This window comes from Sorex fumeus, unplaced genomic scaffold (assembly GCF_029834395.1).
Source record: "Sorex fumeus unplaced genomic scaffold, SorFum_2.1 ptg000026l, whole genome shotgun sequence".
Taxonomy (NCBI): domain Eukaryota; kingdom Metazoa; phylum Chordata; class Mammalia; order Eulipotyphla; family Soricidae; genus Sorex; species Sorex fumeus.
Window position 1 is genome coordinate 15,676,144 of NW_026606083.1, and position 27,457 is coordinate 15,703,600.

At 38.7% G+C, this 27,457-nt stretch overlaps 1 protein-coding gene across 1 annotated transcript in view; it reads left to right on the forward strand.

Moving 5' to 3' along the window:
- The window catches only part of MALRD1 (MAM and LDL receptor class A domain containing 1), a 625,529-nt gene that overhangs the window by 107,664 nt on the left and 490,408 nt on the right, over positions 1-27,457 (forward strand). The window contains exons 15-19 of the mRNA XM_056114588.1: positions 5,326-5,446; positions 14,988-15,140; positions 16,137-16,242; positions 16,706-17,073; positions 22,529-22,941. Coding sequence (XP_055970563.1) covers positions 5,326-5,446; positions 14,988-15,140; positions 16,137-16,242; positions 16,706-17,073; positions 22,529-22,941 — 1,161 coding nt within the window. The remainder of the gene's footprint in view (positions 1-5,325; positions 5,447-14,987; positions 15,141-16,136; positions 16,243-16,705; positions 17,074-22,528; positions 22,942-27,457) is intronic.

Here is a 27,457-nt window from a genome sequence, read left to right on the forward strand (position 1 = left end):
GCAGATGGCGGCCACTGAGCCACCAAGGGGGAGCAGGTAGAGGGACAGCACCCTTTGCCCCCTGGGGTGACCCGGCGACAGTAACCTACTGCGCAGTCCAAACGCATTTCTGCCAAAAGCCACTGGGTTCCGAAATTGTTTCTGAGTCTCTGGGATCATGGCCATTAAACAGCTTGATCAGGAGCCAGAGAGGCCATTAGTTGGCAGCGACTCGGGGTCTCATTGGGCTGGGGAGGAAAGGGCTGGCTCCACCCCCATCCTGTGAGGCCCCATGCGTCTCATTACTGCAGGCCCAAACCTGACTGTCCAGTGGCCTCTGGCAGATGGCGGCCACCAAGCCACCAAGGGGGAGTAGGCGGAGGAACAGCACCCTTTCCTCCCTGGGGCGGCTTGGCAACAGTAACCTACTGCGTGATCCAGATGCATTTCTGCCAAAAGCTGTTGGGTTTTGAGATTTGTTTCTGAGTCTCTGGGTTCATGGCCGTTAAGTAATTCGATCAGGAACCAGAGAAGCCATGACTCCAATTTATATAGCTGAGCCAGAGGTGGTTTGTAGCTGTCTCTCCCACATACCTAACTTTTGGCTGTTTACTTTCTTGGTAAACTTTGCCCCAAGTTTTTGGGGTTGTCCAAAGGCACAGCAGCAATTTTGGGGTATCTGGAAGTTTGAAGGCACCATCAGGCTGCTGATGCACTTGCCTCACAGGTACAGATTGACCTGGTGGCACCATACCCCCACTACCTAGAACTTTAGATAAGAAAATTTACTGGGAGCATGTTAATATTCTGGTGTTTTATATATATCCACATACACTGAACACATAAATATACATAGTCACACAGATATACACATAGAATTTAATGCATTACTACTATGTGACTGCAATTAAACATTCAAACAAGTACAATTTATAGAGAGAAACAGGTACCCACATGCTCACAACTCTGAAGGTAGGCCAGAGTATACTCAAGGGAACCTTCCAGATATTTCCTGTAGCCCTCAACTGCTACTAGAGATTTTTTGTGTTTTTGCCTGAGAAGACAAAAATACATGTTCAAGATTAAATTTTTATTTATACTGAGAAAAAGAGATACTTTATTTGGAGTTATTTATAGTGTGCCTGTAAAAAACTAGTGAGTGTCCTTAGTGAATCTTATCTGGACTCACTCAAATTCTTTTATTTATATTTTATTTTATATATTTAAATTTTTTTATTTAATCACCATGAAATAGAGCATTACAAAGTTGTTCATGATTGCATTTCAGTCCTACAATGTTTTAACACCCATCCCTCTACCAGTGTAATTTCCCAGTACAAGTGTCCCCAGTGTCCCCAGTTTCCCTTCCACCCGTTCAAGTGGCCCCTGACCCTGCCTGCCTTTATGACAGGCAACTCTCTTCTCTCTCTCTCTCTCTCTCTCTATCTATCTATCTCTCTCTCTTTCTCTTTCTCTCTCTCATTTTAGGCATTATAGTTTGCAATAAAGATGCTGAAAGGTTATCATGTACAATCCTTTACCTGCTCTCAACACTTAGTTCTTGTCCATAGAATCATTTACAACAATTATTGTCATGATGGATCCTCCTCTGTCTAAACTACCTTCCATCTCCCACACCATTGACCAGCTATTGAATAGTCCTCCTGGCAGTTTTCCCTGGCATTGGATATTAGGGTCATACTGGTTTTTTTTTATATCCCACAAATAAATGCAGTCATTCTATATCTGTCCCTCTCCTTCTCACTCATTTCATTTAGCATGATGCTCTCCAAGCTCATCCATTTATAGGTAAATTTCATGATCTCATATGAAGAATGAAGATATTATGCCTACAACTCAACAATACTGAAATACTTAAATATGGAAAGTTTATTTTATTAGTAACAGCCTTTTAGGCATTATAAAATTATTGAACTAGATCACTTTAATATTGCCCTTGGCCATTGTTGTCTCATTGTTGGTTAAATGAGACTAAACTCTGAACATATTTATACAGTGTAATCCAAATATTGGAAAGGAAAAAGGCATCAAACTAATTGTCCTCTCTGTTCCCTTGCAGCTGTGAAATTCTGATTAAGTGTGGTCCTTTGGCTGTCTCTTGTAGATGTCAGTAGAGAACACCAATCATTTCTGAACATCTTAGGACATCAACACCCACAAGTAATGCTTTTTCCTAGTGGAAATAGAATTAGGGTTTCTGGTGGTTCTATAGAAATAACAAACCCACCACAGTTCAATATGCTGTTCTGCATTTCCTGCACTGCTTTCCTGGAAGAATGCAAGTCCCAGAGTTAATAGTCTGTTTCAAATCTGTACAGACCTTGTCTGCTCATTTGATCTGTGCAGTGCATGCTTTAGACGGATATCTTTTCCCTTAATTGACCATATATTTTCCTCTAACTGCCGTTTTCACTTTTTCCACTCTAAAGGTAGCGCTGTCCCTGAGTACTGTCCATTGATTTCCAGTTGCTTTGCATTGTTGGGGCTTCCTATTCAAAACCAAGGGTGTCATATTTTAGATTACATCTTAAAGCGATCCTTTGGTGAGATTTTCCACAAGAATTGAGACTGTGTTCGCTCTTTATCAGAGTCAGTGATACAAATCAATAGCAATTTCCTGACATTATTTGAAGATTCAGTGACGGGTAAGCTTTAGAATATAAAAGTAAAAGCTATTCTGGTCTCTGTAAAATGGCTAGATTCTTGGTGTTCTCAAAAATTTGCTTTCAGTAAGTCTGATTTCACCAGTCAGCTCTGTTCGGTTGCCTTTGCTCAGGGCTATTAATCTCTTTTTCTTATTCCACTGCCTCAATACAGCATAACATGGTCATGAGTGACCAAAATTACATAATTTTTAAAAATTTTATTTTTCATAAAGTTGTTCACAATAATTGATTACATCCAATATTTTGACACCAATCTGATCACCATTACACCTTCCCACCACCACTATTTTGAATTTTTCCACCACCACTCAAGCCTGCCCAACAGGCAGATGCTAGATAATTGATTTTGTATTGCTTGTTATGAATAGCATGAGATATCCTGGAATTCTACAATTTTAAATAATTGGGGCCTGGAGACATTTCTGCAGCGAGCTCCTTGGTTCCGAGATTTGTTTGTGAGTCTCTGGATCGTGGCCATTAATGCACTTAAATAGCACCCAGAGGCAGTTTGAGGGCAAGGCAGTCGGGACCCTGAAGGGGCAGGGAGATGGGAAGGAGTGACCCATTCCAGATCCCTTGAGGCCTGGAGTTTGCTGTCACTGGCCCCATGTACCTGGATTTTTCATTGGGTTCTGGAGGTTTGTGGCTGCCTGGATTCATTGGGGCAGGTCGAGGGATGATGCCTGCTCCGTCTGAGGCACCCCGGTGAAATTGGCCTGGTGCAAGATCCAGAATATCTTGGGCAAGCTGTTTGGTTCTGAGATTCATTTGTGAGACTCTGTCACTGTCACTGTCCTACCATTGTTCATCGATTTGCTCGAGCGGGCCCAGTAATGTCTCCATTTTGAGACTTCTTACTGTGTTTAGCATATTGAATATGTCACGGGTAGCTTGCCAGGCTTTGCTGTGTGGGCGAGATACTCAGTAGCTTGCCGGGCTCTCTGAGAGGGGCGGAGGAATTGAACCCTCCTTGGCCGGGCTGGCCGCGTGCAAGGCAAATGCCCTACTGCTGTGCTATCACTTGTGAGTTTCTGCATAATTTTTTTTCACTCAGAAATACCTGTTGAAGGTCACTTAGTACATTATCTTTCACGGGCATACTAATCCCTGGTCTAGATTACAATTTGTTTGTTGGTTTTGATTACAATTATTTCTATTGATTTACTATCAACCAGCATTAAACAGTTCTGCACAGACCTCGGTATGCACATAAAATTGTTTTACAATGGCATAGTTTAGTGAAATTTTGCTTCCCTACCTTCTTTACTATTTAACTATTGTATAGCAATGCCAATGTAGTTGTGTTGTTAACGTAGCATACCAAATAAGAATATTGAGATCTGACATTCTTCCTGGTAAAATGAAAATGCTCCTCCCAGCTATGTGCTGCATTGGTGATCCTGCTAAAACATCAGCCGTAGTATCTCGCCAGCACCGCAAAGCCTGGCAAGCTACCTGTGACGTATTTGATATGCCAAACACAGTAACAACAAGTCTCACAATGGAGACGTAACTGGGTCCACTCGAGCAAATCAATGAACAATGGAAGGACAGTGCTACACTGCTTAAGATGGTGAAATTACAGCATAATAATGTGAGTGATTAACAAGAAAGAAAACAAATTATATCTGTCATTATTCAGAGTGGTAATATAAATTATACTCAAATCAATGACACTGAGTGCTTTAGCATATGAATATTATAGTGTATGTGGTTATTGATTGCATGTCATACTCCTCTAAGTTTTATGTATATAATATAAATATTCTGAAATGAAAATAAATCATTGCCTCCAGCAGACCCATTGCAAATGAATTCACATCTTAATTAAACTGAGTTGTAAACCACACTGTTGACTAGCCCAAAGACCTCATTTTATTTTGAATTTTGTGTTTTTCTTTTCTTGAGTCACCCCCCAGTGATAGCTCAGGGATTACTCCTGGCTCTGCACTCAGGAATTACTCATGGTGGTGCTTGGGGGACCATCCAGGATGCCGGGGATTGAACCTGGGTGGCTGCATGCAAGGCAAGCACACTCCCCCATGTACTATCACTCCCACCCCCAAAGATCTCTGCATATGACTCTTTTTTTTTGTTTTTTGTTTTATTAGTGAAACACCATGAGGTACAGTTGTAGACTTACAAGTTGTTGTGCTTGGGTTTCAGTTATACAATGATCGAGTACCCATCCCACCACCAGTGCCCATTCTCCACCCCCACCAATCCCAGTATCCCTCCCATCCTGCCCCATCCCCATCCCATACTTCCTCTGTGGCAGGGCACTCCATTTTGTTCTATCTCTCCTTTTGGGTGCTGTGGTCTGCAGAAGAGACATTGGGTGGCAATCATGTTCGATCTATAGATCTACATATGACTCTTAATAGCTCCAATAAAAAGAACCCTTCACTAGGAGGAGTGTTAGAACATCTAATTGAAATAAAGTTACCTCAAAGTATTAAGCTTACATAAAATGCTGCCAAAGCAGTTATGACTTTGTAGATTTATAACTTAAAATTTTGTGGTCAAACTCTTTTCTGAAGTCAGATTGGTTGGAAGATAGAAAAACTGGAAACAAGGTTCTCTACCCCAGAAAATGTGGATGCAAGGCATCTACATTCACTGTATTTTTTTTTAATTCTTTGTGTTTTTGTTTTTATAGTTAATTTTAGAAGCCACTCTTTTATCATCAAATGCTACTGTTGCTCTTGATAACATCAGTGTGTCCCAGGAATGTAAAATTTCTTATAAGTCACTTCCAATTAACCGTGTACTAAACAAAGGTGAGTTTTTCCTTACGGCTCTTGAAGTTTTAAAGATCAAAATGGTTTGTTATAATAAAATATAAAGTATATCAGATTTCTTCAATAAGATAGTTCACTAATACCTGATATCAGGATATAGATGATAGCATGTCCTTGAAAATAAATAGACACACACACCTGTACACACACTCACTTACACACATGCACTTTATTCTCTGAGAATCTTCATTTACCAGTTTCCTTGAGAAATAATCACCTTACATCACAGTGTGTGTTTAAAGTTTGATGGTTTACTTTACAGACATGTGAAACAATTGCCACAATAGGTCCAATTATTGACATTGAGGCATGCAAAAGAGCAAATTTAATGATTAATGAGTGTGGGTTAACTGCCATTACCTTATTTCTGTTACTTAATTAAACATTTCCTTCCCTTAATCAAACACTGCATCACCAGAATTAGAAGAGGAGAAAAGCATTAAAGTTGACATTGAAGAGATTGTAATTGGAGGCAGAATTGTGGCTCAAGGTTTCAAATTGCCACTAAAATTAACCGTAGCCTAAATCTCTGAGTACTTGTTTTCACTGAGAGAATTCTTTTCATAAATCAACTCAAAACTCATTTCTGTGTGCTCTAGTCTGAATATGAACTCGGTTGGTTATATCATAATTCTAATTGGACCAAAATTATATGGATTCTTCCTGAAACACCAATAGTTTTACACAAAGGAAAAAATTTTCTCTATATTGGTAAATTTCTCTAATTAGTGATTATAGACCTTTGCTTGGAATTTAATATGACTATGGTCCAGAAGTTTGGAGACCAGTCTGGAAGGAGAATTAAACAATGTGCCATCTATTCCATTCCACCTATGGTGAATATTTGTTCTGCTGTGGGGCTTAATGTCCAGAAATGTAAAGAGAACATGAAATTGAATTAAAGTCTTTGGAAGATTTTAATATCATACAAATGACAGTCCCATTTCAAAGCAATTATTAGAACATAAGCCTTATTTTTACATATGTAGTGCCATAAGCAAGATGAAAATAAGCAAGTTATATTCTTTCACTTAACTTCATCTCTAGCACATTTAAAAACTAGTGTTCATGAGACAATTATCTATTGGATTTACTTGTTGAAGAAGAGGTAATTTTATTCTTGCATGCCTTCATTTTTGAAACTGGATTTGTGTCATCCAAAGATGCTGGCTGCTGTTCATCTAACAAGGTCTGTGATTTCATATCTGATGGCCCAGCGGAAGCACATGAAGCCCATTGTGGTAAGTCAAATTACTGAGTTGTTTGGGTAAGATTCATATGTAAGGATTTCCTCTGGGCCTAAGGTGTGTAACATTTAGAAAGTGTTGATATCTCCTAAAGACAATCAGACTCGAGAGCTCTTTATAGCAGGAAGAACCTCCAAGGCAGATCAGCTTTAGAACCAGAGCAGTGAATGAAGATGTGGCCTTAGCATTCAGTTTTGCTGTATTGGAATTTAACTAATGCAAGGTAGAACTTAAAAATCAGACACATTTATTATAAACATTCTTTTATGAAATTATTTTTGAGTTATTGATTTAAATTTTAATTTCTACATGGCAAAATGGAGATTTCATGTGTTATCAAATAGTATTACTAATGAATTTTCTCAAGTCTACATTGGATGAACAGGATATTATGTATATATATGTATATATATGATATATATATATGGGCTGGAGCGATAGCACAGTGGTAGGGCGTTTGCCTTGAACGCAGCCAACATGGCCAACTCGAGTTTGATTCCTCCGCCCCTCTCGGAGAGCCTGGCAAGCTACCGAGAGTATCTTGCCCACACGGCAGAGCCTGGCAAGCTATCCGTGATGTATTCGATATGCCAAACACAGTAACAACAAGCCTCATGATGGAGACGTTACTGGGCCCGCTTGAGCAAATCGATGAACAATGGGAGGACTGTGACCGTGATGATATATATATATATATGTATATATTTCTAGTCTACATTATGTAATATAGGTGAGAAAGCCACCATTTCTTGAGTGACTGCACTTTCTTAAACAAGAAACTTTAATATTTCCAAACTTCATTTCCTGAGTACTCTAATTTTTTTTTCTGTCCAGAAACTGTTTATTCTGAAATGCATGTGCTTTTTTCCCTTCTCTAAAAATAGATCTAAATAATTTCTCATTTTCTACTTGTCTGTCTGCTCCTGGGAAAAGTGCCATAAGTCAATACTTAGTATATGAATTCAATAAAGACTAAGCAAAGGCAGCTTGAGCATGGAGAAAAAGAAGTGACTTTTTTTCTCATTTATCTTTTCAAATTTAAGATATTGCTTATATATTTGCCTTAGACTACTATAATCTGCTAAATATAGAAATACGTACATTGAATGCAGATATTTCCATAGCCAGGATGTTGAGTAAAATCTGAATGATTTTCTGTGTATTGCCACACTGGAATCCACCTCTATGCAATTCTTATTTATTACCCACCAATTGTAATTGTTGTCTTCTGCACTGACTCCAACTGATTCCAATTTCATTTTTAACAGAAATAATAAATGCATTGGAAAAGTTCGAAATTTCCTATAGCTATGTATTTTTTTCTGCTGTATATTAATTGAGAGAGAAGAAAGAAGGGAGAGAGTTGAGGTGAAAAAAGAAGTGTGAGAGAGTTCTAAATTGCAACTCTGATACTTCATAAATATATTTCTGAAAGTATATATTAAAAATTCAATCACAGTTATAAGCACATTTACAAAGTTGTTTATGATTGGGTTTCAGTTGTATAATGTTCCAATACCTGTCCCTTCACCAGTGTACATTTCCCACCACCAATGGTCCCAGTTTCCCTCCTGACTTCTGTGCCCCACTGCCGCCCGTCCCTTCCCCCACCCCAGCCTGCCACTATGGCCGGTACTTTTCTTCCTCTCCTCTGCCCTCTTCTCCTGTCTTCTCCTCTCCCCTCCCCTCTCTCTCTTTTTGTCTCCCCTCCCCTTTCCTTTCTTCTTCTCCCCTCCCCACCCCTCCCCTCCCCCACTTTCCCTCTTTTCCTCTCCCCTTCCTTTCCCTCCCCTCTCCTCCGCCTCCCCTCCTCTTTCTTCTCTTCTCTTCTCTTCTCTTCTCTTCTCTTCTCTTCTCTTCTCTTCTCTTCTCTTCTCTTCTCTTCTCTTCTCTTCTCTTCTCTTCTCTTCTTTCTCTTTCTTTCTTTCTTTCTTTCTTTCTTTCTTTCTTTCTTTCTTTCTTTCTTTTCCTTTGGGCCTTATGGTTGGCAATATAGGTAACAAAAGGTTATCAGATATATCCCTTTACCTACTTTCAACACTCAGCTGAAAGTCGGTAAGCGAAAGTAGTACAGTTCCTGTCGGAAATGATCATTTCCAACTATTATTGTCATTCTCGTCTCTTGTCTATCCTAACTGCTCTTTGCCCTCAACACTCTAGTGGCGAGCTTCCAACAACTATTGATCAGTCCTCCCAGCCCTTGTTTACCCTCACCTTGGATATTATCTCATACTATATGTATATTAGTCTCATACTATACACATATACTATATGTATATATGTATATACATATATATTTCATATCCCTGAAAGTGTTTTGAGGGGCAATGAGTTGGTGAGATTGAGCATATATAAAATAATTACAAATTTAGGTTTCCTAAAATGTACCTCTAGTATAAATACATTTTTTAAAAAATTTTAATAAAATTAAATAAGATCCTTCTTTTCCCTCTTGTGTTTTCTGTAGCCCTCACTACAAGGGGACAGGATTGGTGAAGTCTCAAATCAACTAAAGTTTGCTAATTATTAACTATCTTAAATTTTTACTAAATGCATATTGGTATCTACGGCCCTGTAGATGGAAAAAAGGGACTGTAGTTTTTCTTAATAAACTGAATATTCATCTTCTGCTTTCATTAAGTGCAATTTAGAGATTATTTACTACTTAAAACAATAGTCCAGGCAGAGGAAATTGTGAGAGACATGAATGGGAAGTTGTTTGTGAGAGGGACTTATCCTTTTAGTCACATAGAACCAAGATGCAGAGAAAAGGGTCCATTCATTTTCATTTATGGAGCTGTTGATCTTCCAGAAAAGTACTGAAAAATATTTCTTTGTAGAAGGAAAATATGGCTAATAACCTTTGATATTTTAACCTATCTTACAGCTATAATTATGTTGCTACAATAGAGAAACTCAGAGAAAAAGAGATAACAATATAATAAAAAATCAAACCAAAATAATATAAATATTTTTCAGTTGAAAAGTCTATTCAGAATGATGTTTGTATAATTTATTTAAGTATATAAGTAAAGTAAGTAAAGGAAATTTAAGTATATATTTAAGATAAAATCCAATGCATTATATTATTAATGTTTTTTATGTAGAGTGTATTTTTTACGTCAACACTTTTTATACAATGCTTTTTCTGGGTTCCATAGGAGTTCTTTCATGCATGAGGCTTGGCCTGAGCATCTGGAAAGTAGCCTTGAGCATGGTGATGGTTGGGTAGTGGAGGTCAGCTGCCAGGGCTGGGTCCCTTGGGGTGGAGAGGGCTCTTACCCACCCCAGAGCCTGGCGTGGAGACCTTGGACTCTGGACTCAACGGGACCCCAGAATAGAGATCCTTTGCCTGCTTCCCTCAGTCTCCCCGTGACTGGTGACTCAGGGATCACACCCATAAGCCACATTATGCTGGCACCAGATAATCTCCTCATCGGCCACCCTCCAGAAGTCAGGATGCTCCTCCCAGACGGGAGTATAACATGAGGCTCTCAGAACCATGCCACCAGACTCCGCTCCAGGCTGTGGATTGGTTGAGAGCCTTACCCACCCCAAGGGACCCAGCCCTGGCAGCTGACCTCCACTACCTAACCACCACCACACTTCAGGCTGCTTTCTGGACAGCGTGGCTGTGAAGCTGCCATGCAACACGTGTAGCTCTGTAGCACTGTCCTCCCATTGTTCATCAATTTGCTCAAGCGGGGACCAGTAACATCTCCATTGTGAGACTTGTTGTTACTGTTTTGGGCATATTGAATGGGGAGCTTTCCAGGCTCTGCCATGAGGGTGGGATACTCTCAGTAGTTCGCCATGCTCCCCAAGAGGGATGGAGAAATTGAACCTGGGTTGGTCGCACATGCAAGGCAAATGCCCTACCCACTGTGCTACCTCTCACACATACACAAAAGAAACTTAAATAATGTACAGGAGGGTGTTCCTTGGATTATATTGAAAGGGGCAGAAATTTTATGTTTCCCCAGAAATCTTCCACAGATGTTACTAGAACTTTATTTGGAATTGTCAAAACAAAACTTGAAAGTGACCAAGATGCCCTAAAATAAACACATGGTTAAACAAACTATGATTCCTCCCTAAGGTAGAATATTAGTGCTAAAATGAAATGCTATACAAAGGCATAGAACAATAGGAACTTTAAATGCGTATTATTAATGGAAAGGAGTCAATCTGATAAGATCACATAGTGCTTGATTTTAGTACATCATCAGCTATACATGGCATCAATCCTATGACATTCTGGAAAAGACAAGTAGAGGACAGTGCTACAGTGCTACATGTATGAGTTGCAAATGATCAGAACAGCAGCCCTCTTCTGTGTAGTTGCTACGAATTCCTCACAAATGAATCTTTGTAGGAATTATCCCAAACCAGAAAGAAAGGTCCAGGGCAGTGAATAGATACAACTTTTATTTTTGTTCTTCACAAGGTTCCTTGGTGCCAACATAAATTCATCTTCCTTTGTCTCCATGTACAGCTCTAAGAATGACAGCAAATGTTGAATGAGGATGGACCCATAGGTCAACTCTCCAGGAATCTCTGCCACTTTTCCCCAGAGGCAGTAACTGACATTCTGTTGCATAACTTATAGAAGCCAGAGGGTCATTCTACCCAAAATAATTATGTCAGCAAGCAGACACCTTGAGTGGGTAGGACCCTAAGGGCAAAGTCTAATATACAATTCACTCCAAATAAATGGTACCTGCAATTATATTGCAACTCAGGATGATTCTCATAATATCAATAATTGATACAGTTGAAAGGTACTCTAGAAACAATAAAAAAATCCAAGCTACAAATAGTAAAACATAACTTGCATATGATGTCTCTAACCAGGAAAATGGTACACACATAATTTGCAAGAGCTATTTTAAGGTTTATATTTGATCATAAGATAGCTAGAAGATTATCTTTTGTCTATCAATCTCTGGTTATGTCTCTGGTCAACTGGATGAGTTTTAAAATATGTATTAAAGTCTAAATATTTAGGGTTGGAGTATATTAGAAGGCATTTTTGAACTTTAATCACATTTAAATCATCAGTTAAAAATATCTGTCTTTGAAAGACCTTATCCAAGAGAACTCTAGGATAGTTACAGTGATGGCTCAAATTTTCATATTATGTAAATATGAATTTACTTCTTCAGCAATATCTCCCTGGATAGCACATGATAAGTTTTTCTTTCAGGTATTATTTAGAAGATAATATATTGTGTCAATATCATTTTTCTTCTGTATTTGCATAACAAGAGCTCCTGAGTCTTGTTCTACAGATTGTGTGTAATAGTAATCTCAAGTTATTTGCTTCTTGATATGCTTTAAAACTCCTAGAATTAGGTTTACTTATGGGTTATCTTTGTATTATATATACAGAGAGGAATGGCTTTTAAAACTACAGACTTAGATACTTAGGATTTATTTTCATATTTATAATTATTTTTGACTTTCAAATAACACTCAATTTTGCTTTAACTTATTTCTAAACTTTACCTAAGAAATATTTATTCTAAATAAAACAGTGCTTTACTTAGATGATTTCTCACTATCACTATATACTGAAATGTAGTTATTTCTTGATTACTAAAGTCAATGCAACATTAAAAATGTGTTTTAATATTTATACACTCCATTGACTTTTTAAAAAATTTTTATTAGTGAAACACCATGAGGTACAACTGTAGACTTACAAATTTTTGTGCTTGGGTTTCAGTTATACAATGATTGAGTACCCATCCCTCCACCAGTGCCCATTCTCCACCACCACTTAATCCCAGTATCCCTCCCACCCCCATCCCCCCATCCCACCCTGCCTCTGTAGCAGGGCACTCCCTTTTGTTCTCTCTCTCCTTTTGGGTGCTGTGGTTTGCAAAAGAGGCATTGAGTGGCAATCATGTTCGGTCTATAGTCTACTTTCAACATGCATCTTCCATCCTGGGCAGATATTCCCAATACCCTTTATTTGGTGCTCCCTTCTCTATCTGAGCTGCCTTTATCCCTAGAGTGTGTGGCTGGCCTCCAAGCCATGGAGTAAACCTCCTGGTATTTATCTCGGCTATTCTTGGGTGTTAGTCTCCTATTTTGTTACTTTATGTTCCCCAGATGAATGCAATATTTCTATGTCTGTCCCTCTCTTTCTGACTCATTTTGCTTAGCATGATACTTTCCATGTAGTACCACTTGTATGTAAATTTTATGACTTCATCCTTTCTAACAGTTATATAGTACTCTGTTATTCCCATGACTTTTAATAAAATTTTTAAAGTTCTCTTCTGACCATATTTTAGGTAGGAAAGATCACAGAAAGTACATCTATCCTTGAAACATCAATATATAGAAATCAAATTATATTGTAGCAACTCATAATTTACAAAGAATGTTCAGTATTACTGTTTGCCTTTGCATAGATATAGCATTTTCAAAATTGAAAATGATTTATTAGTTTAAATCACTAGTTTAAAGTGGCTTACCATTTACAATTTTAGAATTGATTGAGTGACTTTATATTTCATCTGCTAAAGTTCTTTCTTGTGTCCAAAGTTTTTTTTTTATAAGAGGACAGTTTTGAGATTAATCTCATCCTCTTTATGTATATGAATAGTGAATAGCTTGAGATTTCCAGCGTAAAGATCATTTGGAAGCAAACTTTGTTGTGTATTAGGTTATAAAGTAATAACTTAGCATCATGAAGATAATTCAGATGATCCTTTTTTGGTTTATCTTTTTACGATGTCTAAGGAAAATGAATAGTTAGAATCAATACTTGCAGAAAGCAGTATTTAACTAGGAGTCAGAATAATTGATCTAATCTCTCTCCACAATTTCCTAACAATGTGGTCTTTGTTAAGATAATTGAGTCTCTACATCTTCCTTTCCTCCTAAACCAGCAATAATAATAACTTTCCTGTAGGGCTATTCTGTAAGAAAGATTAAATTGACTTCTTATATGGGTTCTATTATGCAAGATATTTTGTAAATATCAACTATAATGCCACATTACTGTTAGTAGGACTTCCCTTTTTTCATTTCCCTTATTCCTCTTTTAGTTTTCTTTTCCTCCTCCAGAATGCTTTTATTGAAGTTTCTTTTGTTGAACATATTTTTCTGTTTATTTTACCTAAAAAACCAGTCACATGAATCTGCTTTTCACAAATTAGATGATGCATAGATTATGTTTGGGGAAACATTAAGTTCTTAAAAACTGTAGGCAAACATTATAATAAATATAATAGATCTGGAATTTTCAGTATCAAATTTTTGTGGCTCTGTGTAAATTTCTTTATAGGAAATCTTAATCCTTCCATATTATGTAGTAAACTCATGGATGATAACATTAGTATCAGAATAAACAAAGGCAGATAATTGTAATTTTATAGATTACAAACTGAATGATATAGTTACATTAAAAAAATAGTTGTAAAACATGTGAATTTCTTAAATTGGGATTTCTGCCATATCAATATCTAGTGTGACAAGGTCACATATTAGCAATTTTTTTATCAGATAAGATCACATTTTTGGTCAAGTGTGTCTTTTGATAGATTCAGAGAAGCATGGCAAGGCGATTTCCAAGAGGGCTGAGAGATAGTGCAGGGATTAAAATACTTCCCTTACATGTGCCAGTTCTGACTCAATCTCTGGTGTGTAGCATGGCAACAGGCACCAGAGCAGATAAGTTCTGTCCCTGCATAGCAGATAGGACATGTCCCTGCATAGTGACCCAGTAGGGAGTGTCTGGGTGCATTCTACAAGCACCAGGTATCAGGACTTATCTCACCCAACCCCCCAAGAATTATCACCTATGCTTAGTGAGTTATTCCTAACCACAGCATTGGGCTGGGCAAATAGCAGAGTTGGAAAGGTGATAGGTCAGTAATGCTAAACTTTATGTGATTGGACCATCATCTTAAGCCGAGACCTTCTATAAAATATGTGTGTATTAGCAATAAAGTGAGCGGCCATCAGCTGTCTTCCCAAGTGGTTTCTCTGCCCGCCATCATCCTTAGCCCTACGTCTTCCCAGATCCGGTGCACAATGTGTCTGGGCACATTGGGGAAAAACTGTTCCCCAACACCCTGGCACCACATAAAGTACCCAAGAACAGAGCCTAGAGAAAGACTTGAGAACCAGTAACTCCATCGTCCCCTGCAAAACCCCACCAAATTAAAGCAAAACAAGTTGATTTCCATTGAATCTTGTTCTTTTTAAAGTAAGTGCATCTTTGGAGAATGACCTAAGAGCTTAATTTTGTTCTTCAGTTTCCAAATGTGACTTTGAAGACAGTAGCTGTGGCTGGTTTGAAGCCGTTCATGGGGATGATTTTGACTGGGTCTGGAGCTCAAGAAGCAACCTTTCTGCTGATGTGGAACACCAGGCACCACCTCGGGATCACACTAGCAATACATCTCAAGGTAGGGACAAACCCAAGACTCTTCCTAACTATTCCTGTTCAATCAACTCTGAGTAGAGGAAGAAAGACAATGAAGGTTCGATGTTGTACCAGGAGTAATAGAACAATTGAATGTTCTCACTTACACTTAACATTCCTAAAATAAATAAACAAAAGTCATCAGTGGGTAGTACAGCAGGTAGGGCATTTGCCTTGCATGCAGCTGACCAGGGTTCGATTTCCAGCATTCTATATGGGCTGGAGAGATAGGACAGCGGGTAGGGCGTTCGCCTTACAAGCGGCCAACATGGCCGACCCGAGTTCGATTCCTCCGCCCCTCTCGGAAAGCCCGGCAAGCTACCGAGAGTATTCGATATGCCAAACACAGTAACAACAAAGTCTCCAATGGAGACGTTACTGGGCCCGCTCGAGCAAATCGACGATCAACGGGAGGGCCTTTTTTTAATATGGTTCCCCAAGCACTGCCAGTAGTGATTCCTGAGTGCAAAGCCAGGAGTAAGTCCAGAGCATCGCTGGGTGTGACCCAAAAAGTAAAAAAAAGTCAACAGTGCCCCCTGGGAAATATAGAATGCAAATTTTTATGCAAATAAACACCCTCAACTATTATAGTCAACTATTATACATAACTCCCTCAGCTATATACCCAAGGATATTACCATCTCACTGGGTGGTTCCAGTGTGACCAAGGTCTGAAACTGGTTTACATGGAGTCATTCCTTTATGAATATGGGGAGGAAGTAAAGAGATGTTTGGGTGGATTGACTAAAATCATGAATTGTTTTGTTGTTCTTTAGATTTTGTCGTAAATAATACGTATTTGTTGAGCATTTCTGTCACTTTTACCTATCTGAAAATTATTTTAGAGTCCTTATTTTAGTAATGTAACTAATGGGTATTTAGTTATGTAACTAATGGGAGGTAGAATGGGGTAAATAGAGCAATGTCTTTATTTTAGAATTCTGAGATTAATGTGTGGTTTGCCTTTGTATCCCTATAGGAAATTTTATGTTCATTCTGAAGAAAAGCAGCAGTTTGTCACAGGTTGCTAAACTCCAGAGCCCAACTTTCAACCAGGCAGGACCTGGGTGCACGCTTTCCTTCTGGTAAATATTCAAAACTACCCAGCAGGGATTGTGAGTGGATGCAGTTCTACCATATCTCTTGAATGTTTTCCTCTGCCTTTATTTGTGTTCAAGAGTAGCTACTGCATTAATACACACATTAACACACACAGTCCACACCATGCTTAGGATCATGGATCAGTGCTGGTGTTCTTCCTTGAGGTGAAAGGGACTGTTTCTCTCCAACAGTAGACAATACTTTAATTAGCATTTCTTCTCTCTCCTGGACAGAGCAGCTTGAGAAAGGCTGCCGGTGTCCTGAGAACCAGAGTATGCACCTTGGCAGAGAAGCTCAAACAGACAGCCACAATGACTAAGAAGTCAGGGTGTCTGTTGTGATAATTTTTAATTGACTGCTGTTGACCAAGTGAGGGGAAGAGTCTAAAAGTTCAATAGTTAGCCTGTGCCAGAAATATCTCCCATTTCCCGTGTTTCTCTTTTTTAGGTTTTATAACCATGGCCTGTCCGTGGGAGCCGCTGAGCTGCAGCTCCATATGGAAAAGTCCAGTGACTTCACGGTCCTCTGGAGAGTGTTATATAACCAGGGCGACAAGTGGTCCCAGGCCATTGTTCAGCTTGGGCGGCTCACTCAGCCCTTCCATTTGACACTAGATAAAGTCAGCCTGGGCATCTATGATGGGATCTCCGCTATTGATGACATCCGGTTCGAAAGCTGCTCTCTTCCCATGCCCGCTGAGAGCTGTGAAGGGCCAGATCTGTTCTGGTGCCGAGACACCAAGGCCTGCATAGAAAAGTTCCGATTCTGTGATTTGGTGGATGATTGTGGAGATCACAGTGATGAGGATGACTGCAGTGAGTTTTATTGTTCCACTTATCTACCTATCTTTCTGGTAGCTCAGAGTCATTTTCATAGTGGTGGTCACATTCACTGTTTTTCCATTTTTTTAAAACTAATCTCTAAGTAAGTACTGTTCAAGTTGATGAATCTTGCATACTTATTTAGTCATTGAGCCATAGCACAGCTGTAGGGCGTTTGCCTTGCATGCAGCCAGCCCTGCTTCACTGGGTTCGATTCCTCTGCCCCTCTCGGAGAGCCCAGCAAGCTACCAAGAGTATCTCGCCTGCACGGCAAAGCCTGGAAAGATATCCTGATGTATTCAATATGCTAAACACAGTAAGTCTCAAAATGGAGATGTTGCTGGGCCCGCTCAAGTAAATCGATGAACAACGGGAGGACAGTGACAGTGATTGATATTTATTAAATAGATTTATGAGTTAGATACTAGGATATAATAGTGAACACAATGATAGAAGTCCCTAAATTTTTAGTCTACTCCAGGAGGTAAAAGACAGGAGTTGGAAACAGGGATACTGTAACTTATGAGCATGGGATTGAACTCTTTACAGGTGAGGACTTAGGTGAGCTATGTCATAGATACAAAAAGCCCAGGGCAAACTGTGTAGGGGATGGACAATAGCCAGGTGACCCAAACATGGAGATGAAGAATAGGGAGGAGGAGAGGAACAATGCATCTCTTTGTACACCTTAATAAGGATGTGTTCTTCATTTGAGTCGTTTTAAGAAGGAAGGTAATAAGATAAAATTGACCTATGTCAGGATGTCACAAGTGACACGGTGTGATGAGTGAAACAGAGAAGAGTGATTTTACAGGTCTAGTAGAAGGCAATCGCAATCATCCACAGAGAAAGATAGGCAGCTTGAATCACAGTAAATATAATGAACATGGGAAGTGAAAGATGGAGAACCATTTGGGAAGGACATTTCAGGATCTATGACTGTTGGGAGTAGAGAGAAAACTGTCAAGGTGTTTCTTGTTTAAACTACCAACAAGTGTATGTTAAGTGTGCTGATTTTTAAAAATTGTATCTGTTAATTATGCTGATCTCTCAATTTTATAAACCTAACTCCAGGTAGCACCTAATTTCCTTTCTCTGAAAGTAAATCAGAAACTAATAGCTGTTTTTGTTTTTCAATGATGAAAGTCAGAGCCAAAAGTTTGTAACATTTCTTGTCTAGAAATAGCAACAATTCTTATCATTCAATTTATTTATAAACCAGAGGAGAATCATAAAGTGCTTGGCACATCACAGGATAAGTAATACTTAGAAATTTTCATGTAGTGGCTGGTGAATGACTCAGGGTGGCTGGTATGAATGTTTTGCATGAGGGAGCTACAGGTTCAAACCACTAGCACCTGAGTACAACTAGGCATGGCCAAAAAAAAAAAAGCAACAAAAAGAAATTTTCACAAAAATCATTGTGGAGAGTTTTGCATTATGTGATCTTTGTCACAACCAAGCAGAGTCTAGATTCCCGTGCATCTAGTGATATTTGAGGCACTATAAACAAAGTGGATGATTTAAAAGGCATTGCTTAGATTAAACCTAACTGGCTTTTGCAAATTTAGAATGTCTTTTCATCTTTTTCAAATTCTTCATGTCTCACTCTTTGAACACTGTTGACCTACTGCTAATGAAGAAGCAAATTCATCTGTCCAGTTTCCCCAGAATTAACTTAGAGTGAGGTTTTAGCAAGACAGCTCAACACCACAATATTTCTGTGACTTTCTTAAAAGGAAAGGGTGGAAATATTCGACTGTCCTGTTTCTTTGTTCATTTCTGATCTGGGCCTGTTCCTTTTGTACCATATCAGATATCAACTATCCAGGCCCTATTTTCTGAAGTTTGTATTAGAGCTTGCTTTTATTTCAGGGTGGAACGACACAGGATCACTTCTGAAGTGGAGATTGAGCATGTGGTCAGGATGAGGCAGATGATATAAAATCTGTGGCATTTAGTGCCAGTTTTGTGTCAAAAACTCAGCAGCTTGATGTTTGCTCCTGCCCACAGGCAGAGAATGGCACCTGGAGTGCTCACTGTGTGGGTCCCAATTCACATCACTGCAGAGCAGAGAATAGCAGGGGATGCTCCTCTCCCGCTTGACCTTTCCCCACTCGCCTCCCTCCACTAGGTGCAGGCTTCCAGTCTGGTCTGTGGTTTTCAGAGAAGGGATGATTTGCTCCTGCCAGGCTTCCTTTGTTCTCAGCCCCCTTCCTTTATAGTTTCAGAGTATCTGACAGCTCAGGCTCACCTTCATCTCCAGCCACAGTTACAGAAGTGAATAGTTAAAGGACAGCTGACATTTAAACAAATTAATCTATGCAAATGAAGTGAAAATGTGAAATTTCTTGTTCATTCTGAATCCTGTCCCCTGTGAACAAATATTGTGCTAGCCCATTTGTTCACAATGAATACTTAGTGTCAACACAATCTTGAAAAATGAATTCATTTCTGCATTATTCTAGAAATGTGGGTAGTGTAGCCAAGGGGTAAGAAACTAGTCAATTTCTATTTTTGTAAAAGAGGTAGCCATTATAATCTATATGTTAATATTTCTGTGTATTTCTGGAGATATTTTATACATATGTGATATTATTTTATTGTGTTAAATACTTTAAGACATATTTTAAAGTGTTTTTGTTCAATATTTGTTAAAATGCTCAGATAATTCAAGCACATAATTATTTTTATTCCAATATAATGCTGAATTTAAGGATATATATCACTCTTCATTTTTTTAAAATCGACAAGGTATTTATAGAGGTCTTTTTTTGCTTTTATTGTTGTTTTTGGACCATATCTGGTGATGCCCAGGGATTACTCCTTGTTCTGTGCTCAGCACTCCGAGATAACTCATGGCAGGGCTTGGAGACCATGTGGGGGTGCCAGTTATTGAACCTGACTGGCCATGTGCAAAGCAAGTGTACTATATCACTCCATACTCCTGCTTTACTTTTTTCTATTTTTTCCTTTTAAAATCAAAATGCCGTGAGTAACTTTGTTTTAGATGTCTCTTTATGCATACATTGGAGAGTGACTTTAAAATCTATGAGTAGAAGTGGAACTGTTGGCTAATGGAGAGCTTACCATGACAACTTTCTCAAATGTTGCCAAATTGCTCTCCAGGTGATTATAATAATTTACATCCCATTCAGCAGAATAATAGAGCTCTGGTGGTGACATTATCTACCTAAATGTACTATTGTTAGACTGAGAATTTGGCGGATAAGACAGAAATTAACATACACTAGACAAATACGTTATTAAACTCAAAGTAGGAAAGTCCAAAACTTGAAGTCCAAAATTCAAAGTTTTACATTAGTATATACATACAATAGAATATGCATATTTGTTTTGTTCATTTGGGGGCCATACTCAGTGTTGCTCAAGGATCACTCCTGCTGTAGGGGGTGTGGGGTTGGGCATATGGGGTGCTGGGAATCAAACCCACGTGAGCCACATGGAAGGCAAGCTCTTTACCCACAGAACCCTCTCTCCAGCTCCAGAACATGTATACTCTCATCAATAAAAAGAAACCAGGGATTAATAAATTAAAAATAGCAGATAGGGACCAGGAGATAGTACTGAATTATTTAGGGTGCATTCTGGGCAGGCGCTTGCCTGGGATTTGATCTCTGGCACCAAGTGGTCCCCTGAGCATTATTGGGTGCAGCCCTAGATGCCCTCAGCACTTCCCCCGGTGGCCTGGGTGTCCCCAGCACTACATCCTCGTGTTCCTGCACTGAACCTCTGGCCCAGTTAGCCAAGAATCACACATGGGGCCCTTTTGGCCTACTGAGCACTGGTTGGGAGCAAACCCCTAAAAGAGAAAAAGAAATTAGAGAACAGTGATAGAAATGGTCCTCTTCATGGAGAGGACTGCCAAAGAACTGTGGGCTAAAGAAACATGGTTTGAACACTGGGTGTTGCTCTACTTATAAAAATGCATCAAATTGCACTTTAAAGATACACATATTTTATTGAACATAAATTCTGCATCCATACTTAAATGAGTCTGAGAACAAATGTAAGAGATATCAAAGACATAAAATTGAGCATAAATATTTGTAACCTTTGCCGTGTGTCCCTATAAAGAGAAAAGTTCCTTTACTCTGGAGCAACAACAAAGCCTGCTTTTGTCTTTTTTTTTTTTAATTAAGGTATCATTGTCAGAGCTTAAGTCCATTTCCTTTCAGAGTTGTAATTAAGATCTCTCCTAACAACCATCAAATGTGTGGACTCTTTATGAGCTGTTGTCACTGTGTTATGGCCACAGATCAGGACCCTCTCTGATACTGAAATTTGTACCTTTTCATGACCTTCAACTGTTTATGACTGCGTTGAACTGAAATGACAGAAGTAAATTGAAAATTTAAAGGGCCCAAATGCAGGGGGACAAGACAGGCCCTGGGGCACCACAGCACCGACTGTGAGACACCTGAAGGCATTTGGCATAAGTTACGGTGGTGGAGGGGCCAGTGCTCTTGTACTCTGGCACTAAGAACGTGCAGCACTGAGGAAGGTTTTTTGGATGAAGTTTGTTTGGAGAGGATTTTTTGTTGTCGTTAATTTGGTAAAGGTGGAGCTTAAAGATAGAGAGCTGAGTTCTGTGTTTCAATGGTGTCTCTCTCCAAGGACTTTGAGAAAGACATATTGCCCTGAAGTGTGACCTTTATCTGACACATCAGACTGGTGTGTAAGAACTTGAACTTGGGGCCAGAGGGCTCCGAGAGGACCAGAGAGAACCCACGTCCAAATAATCCTGAGTGCTGGCTAAAACAGGGATTCCCAGGCTCACCCCATTCGAGTAAACTAACTATTCTCACAGGGCTTACTCCATGGAGTAAGGAATTTTACCACATATGCTAGTTATCACTATTTTCACTTTCATTTTGGTATTACCAAAAGAACTAATAAAGTGTTCAGATGTTGGGACCTTAATTGCGACCTTATTGATTTAATTATCAGCACCTTTGGATATGATTTCTGAGCTTTGGTGTTTTGTTTTAGTGCTTTGTGGTGATCAAATACTCAACTCTTAAAAGCCACGGAATTAAACATTTGTTTCAGTAGCTAGAAAGATGGCTATAGGAACAGAGAAGGGATGGGAATATAAGGCATTTGGAAAACCATATTCAAAGTGGTTATATGTTCAGTTCAGAGAAAATTATTTCTTGGGACCTAGAAGTCAGTACAGTGTCAGGCAATGCGCTTGCCTTGCACACAACTGACCTGGGTTTGATTTGTATGGATCGGGTCTCCCAAGCCTTGCCAGGTGTGACCTAGAAACAAACAAAAACATTTCTTGAAGTATCCTTAGGATTCATTTATCCTTTAAAATGTTTCAATTTTGCATTTAAAAATTTGAAATGTTTTTACCTTGGTAAGAGCAAAGTTCCACTAATCTTATTAATTATGGGTCTTTTTTTTTTCTTTCTGAATTCAGTACCTGAATTGCAATGTAACTTTGAAAATGGTAGTTGTAACTGGGAACAAGACACAGAAGACGACTTCAACTGGACCAGGAAACAGGGCCCCACTGCAACCCTGAATACAGGGCCCATGAAGGATAATACTTTGGGCACAGCTCAAGGACATTATCTCTACATAGAATCTTCGGAACCTCAGGTCTTCCAAGACAGAGCCGTTTTGCTCAGCCCGATTCTTAACAGCACGGGTGCAGAAGGCTGCTCTTTCCGCTTCTATTACCACATGTTCGGGAAGCACATTTATAGGCTGGCCATCTACCAGCGGATCTGGAGTAACACAAAGGGCCAGCTGCTGTGGCAGATATTTGGGGATCAGGGCAACAGATGGCTGAGGAAACACCTTCCCATCTCCAGCAGGCAGCCTTTCCAGGTACCGATAATGGGCTTCATGATGTGTACTTGAAATGCGTCCGTATGTCAAGAAGTCTGAGTTAGTTGCTATAATCTTAAATTAAAAGCAACTGGGGTTTGATCAGTTATGTTGACACACATTTATCATTTAATTAAGGTTGTACCCAAGCTCGTTAAGTTGTTTTTCTCCTTGGCTACCCCCAATAATGTGTGATTAACGGTTCTAACGATGGCCATGGCATGGAAAACAGCTGCAGGTCACTGTGAGTTTTTGATACTTGTTCTGTGGAGAAAAAAGATCTGGAAATAAAGAGGAGTTTGGCGCAGCCACTGGTATTCTGGAAAAGAGCTCAGACTTTAAATTATGTTTTTGTAGACTTCTCACTGGAGGTTTACATGTTTTCTAAGTAAGCAATGAAAATCCAGGACTGTGCATGCCTTGTTGAAAAACCACACAGCAATTCTGGGGCCTAGTTAGAGTTTGAGTTGAGGTATTCATACTTCTGATGGAATATTCTTTGTCATAAATCTCCCCTGTCTTCTCTTAATAGTCAAATGTGCAAGAGCAAGTTCAAATGGTTCTGTGGCGTTTACAGTTTTATAAAGGACTCTTACATAAATTACCCATTTTATACTCTCAGTAATTCCTTGAAGTGGTTGAGTCAGAACTCCTTTTTTGCCTGTGTTACAGATATGATGAAAAAAGCTTCATGAGATGGCTGTTTATTTTAGACAAAATAGCAGCCGACCTGAGTCTTGGACCTGAGCCCATGTTCTCTAATGAAATCACATTCGTTTTCTTTCCTATATATCATACTGTCTGTGACATGTGGAGGAATTGCATATTCTAAATTTTCCCTTATAATAAAATTCTTACCTATTTTAGATTAACTTTTCTCTATCTGTATAAAATTCCTTTTAGTTACCCAACTTAAAGTTCTGTCTCTAAATAGATTAAGTTTAAAGTTTCATGACCAAGCACTTAGCTCCGTGTCACCTCTGAAGAAGCGCTTCTGAATTAAGATGCAGTGCCTTTCGTATTTTCCATATGTAAGATCAATGACTAGATTCTAGATTTCCATATCCTAACTCAATATTCTCAACATTGTGTTACCTTGACCAACTCTAACTACATTATTAAACACAGCCTACTGAAAACACAGTATTACTTTGACTATTTTGTTATTCAGCTCCATATGATGGCAGAAAGTAAAAATTACAGATTTCAGTTGGACTTTTAATCATGCTGCATGCTGATTGTGCCATGTCCTCAGGCCAGAAAAGGTTATTGAAAAGCCCAGCTTCTCTTTGAGACTTTGACATCATTCCAACATCTACCTTTCAGTGACTTTGGATAAGTATAGTTTTGTTTTGTTTATACTTTGTAAAGTTTGTAATTGTTCTGAAAAATAAAAGGCCAGAGAGATAGTACAGCAGGTAAGGCACTTGACTTTCCTGTGACTGACCTAGGTTCAAAACCTAGCACTCCATGTGGTCCCCTGAGCTCTGCCAGGAATGATCCGAGTACAGAACCTAAAGTAAACCCTGAGCACTGGTGGGTGTGGCCCCCAAACATAATCTAAAATAGTATGAACTCATTTTATCTAAGAAAGATAACTCTAAATGTGACTCCTTTCTATTTCCTATAATATGCTGTGTTCCATTCTTCAATTTTCTTCCAACTCCTCCACATTGGTCTTCTATAAACATTCCGGAAAGTTTTCCTTCATTAATTTTGCCAGTATTTTCTATTTTATTTTCTTAATTCTTACATAGTTTTTCATTTTAAAATTATCATTTTTATATAAAAATAATAAGCTGTGTGGAAAATGGACAAAGAAAATAAAATAAACTGAAAAAATAAATAAGCTTTTAGCCTCTGGAAAATATGATTGTGATCAGAGGAAAAGTGGATCAGGTAAGTTAGAATCAGTAGAAGTGGTCATTTTGACTGTGAAGTGACACTAGAGCTTTGTAGTAGATGATAACTCACTTTAAGGAAGAGTGAGTTATACTCTCAAGTATTATAGTATTATGAATCAATGGTATATCAATACACTGTATCTGTAAATATTGCTATTATTCTTGCAGTAAACCAGTTTTCCAATGAGATCACGATTTAATAATCTAATAACTTTGTTTTAGAGAAGTAAGATATTTTTATTGAACAAAACTTGCTTAGAAAGAAGGGAGAGGAGAGAAAGACAGGAAATACGCATTTGAGGGGGAACTCGGGCATCACTAGAGTGGGAACAAAACCAAGCAAAGACACATGGAGATAAGCAAGAGAGGTATATGTTCAAGAAAGAACATGGGCTTGAAGAGCAAGCCTAATAATCTAATAATTTTTATGACTCAACTGCTATTCTTATTGTCTGAAAATGTGTTTAAATGGTATGAAGAATAACTCACTTAGTCGTAAAGGCTCAATTTCAGATTATATGATTCTCAAGAAATTGCACCTCCTTCTCCACACTTTCTCTAAATATATTTTAGGGAGGATTTCAAAATTTTCACAACGTAGAAAACACTGTGGTGTACTAGCCTTATGAAAGAGAATGATGACATTTAATATTATAACTTCTGGGCAACCCAAATCTTTTTGGAATGTGGTTGTTGCGGCTCTGGCCATTTATATTGATTATAGAATAATGTATTATACCAGTGCTAATACTCTGTACTAAATCATTAAATTGTACATTTCTATTAATGAAATTATATTGAATACTGCAGAGAAATAATTTGTATATTAACAAAATGTAGTATGTCTTCATAATGTTTTTATTTTTTTCTCTTTTCTTTTGGTTTTTGGGTCACATCCAGCAAAACTCAGGGTTTATACTCTTGGCTCTGAACTCCAGAATTACTCCTGGAAGTGCTCAGAGGATCATTTTGGATTAAGGATAAAACCTGAATTGACCTGTGCAAAGCAAGCATTGTACCCTCTGCACTATCTCTCCAGCCTCATTTCTTCATTTCTGAAGGAAAATTTCTTATATTTCCCATTTCATTTGGTTTGTTCTTAGATATGTAGGTATGAGGATGGGTGCAAATCCCTACTTGTATGGCTAAACAGACTAAGAGCAGGGGTGTATTCAGATAGGACAATCAAGCTTTCTACTTACTTCATATATTACCACAACCACAGAACTGTAGCACTGTCCTCCTGTTGTTCATTGATTTGCTCAAGCGGGCCCAGTAACTTCTCCATTGTGAGATTTGTTGTTACTGTGTTTAGCATATTGAATACGTCACGGGTAGCTTGCCAGGCTTTGCCATGTGGGTGAGATACTCTCACTAGCTTGCCAGGATCTGAGAGGGACAGAGGAATCGAACCCGGGTTAGCCAGGCCGGTCGCATGCAAGGCAAATGCCCTATTGCTGTGCTATTGCTCCAGCTCATAACTGTAATTCCTGGTAAAATGCTGGACTTGGTACACATTACTGCTTTCTCTATTCTAGATTGTTGTTGGATGATTGTCTAGTAAAATTGCAAGCTTAGCCAGTTTATATATATTCTCCATTTGAAGAATTCTCATTCCTTTATCAAAGTTGGTTTCAGCAAATATTTTAATAAATACTCATTTGACTTGTTATTTGAAGTTACTTAGAACTCATTGCCTATTCTTTTCCCAGCCATGCTTTTCAGATTGGCAACCCATCTCTCTCTTCTAAGTCCATACCACCAGTAAGAAATTTTCATAAAAATTGTGTAGCAACATAACTTGTTAGTGAAGAATCATGTTCTCATGTCAGTAAGAAACTCTACTGAGCCCTACTCAGCTCCAAGGCTGCTACATAAAGATAAAAAAGATTTTTGGTAGTTTCTACTGATTTGAAGAGCATATAAGAAGCACTTGTAGAGTTTGTTCATCACTGAACAACATATTAAACCTTGTTTCCCATCTTAAGCATCTCAGAATTTTTATTCTTCAACTGAATTCAAAATTTACCTACATCTTATTAGGTAAACTTTTCTTCAAGTCCTGATGTCAAGTGTCAAGCTTGGTTTCTAGCATGAGCAACTCATAACCAGTGAAGAGAGGAGGCAGGGTAGAGAATATTATAGGGGTGTGCAGTCAGAATGCAAACATTGTTTTGTAGTGCAACTGTTATTAATTTTTTTCTCTTTTTTTAATTTAATTTTTATTTTTTAAACTTTTTTATTTTTAATGAATCACCATGATGTAGTTACAGACTTACAAACTTTTGTGATTACATTTAATCATACAATGATCGAGTGTCCCTCCCTCCACCAGTGCCCATTCTCCACCACCAATGTTCCCAGCATCCCTCCTACCACCCTCCCCTCAACCCCCCTACTTCTGTGGCCAGCACATTTTCTTCTACTTTCTCTTTCCTTTTGGGTGTTATGGTTTGCAATATGGGTACTGAGTGCTCATAATGTTCAGTCCATAGTCTACTTTCAGCCCACATCTCCCATCCTGAGTGAGCCCTTCAAGCATCATTTACTTGGTGATCCCTTCTCTATCTCAGCTGTATTTGCCCCAGCATTTGAGGCCAGCTTCCAAGCCA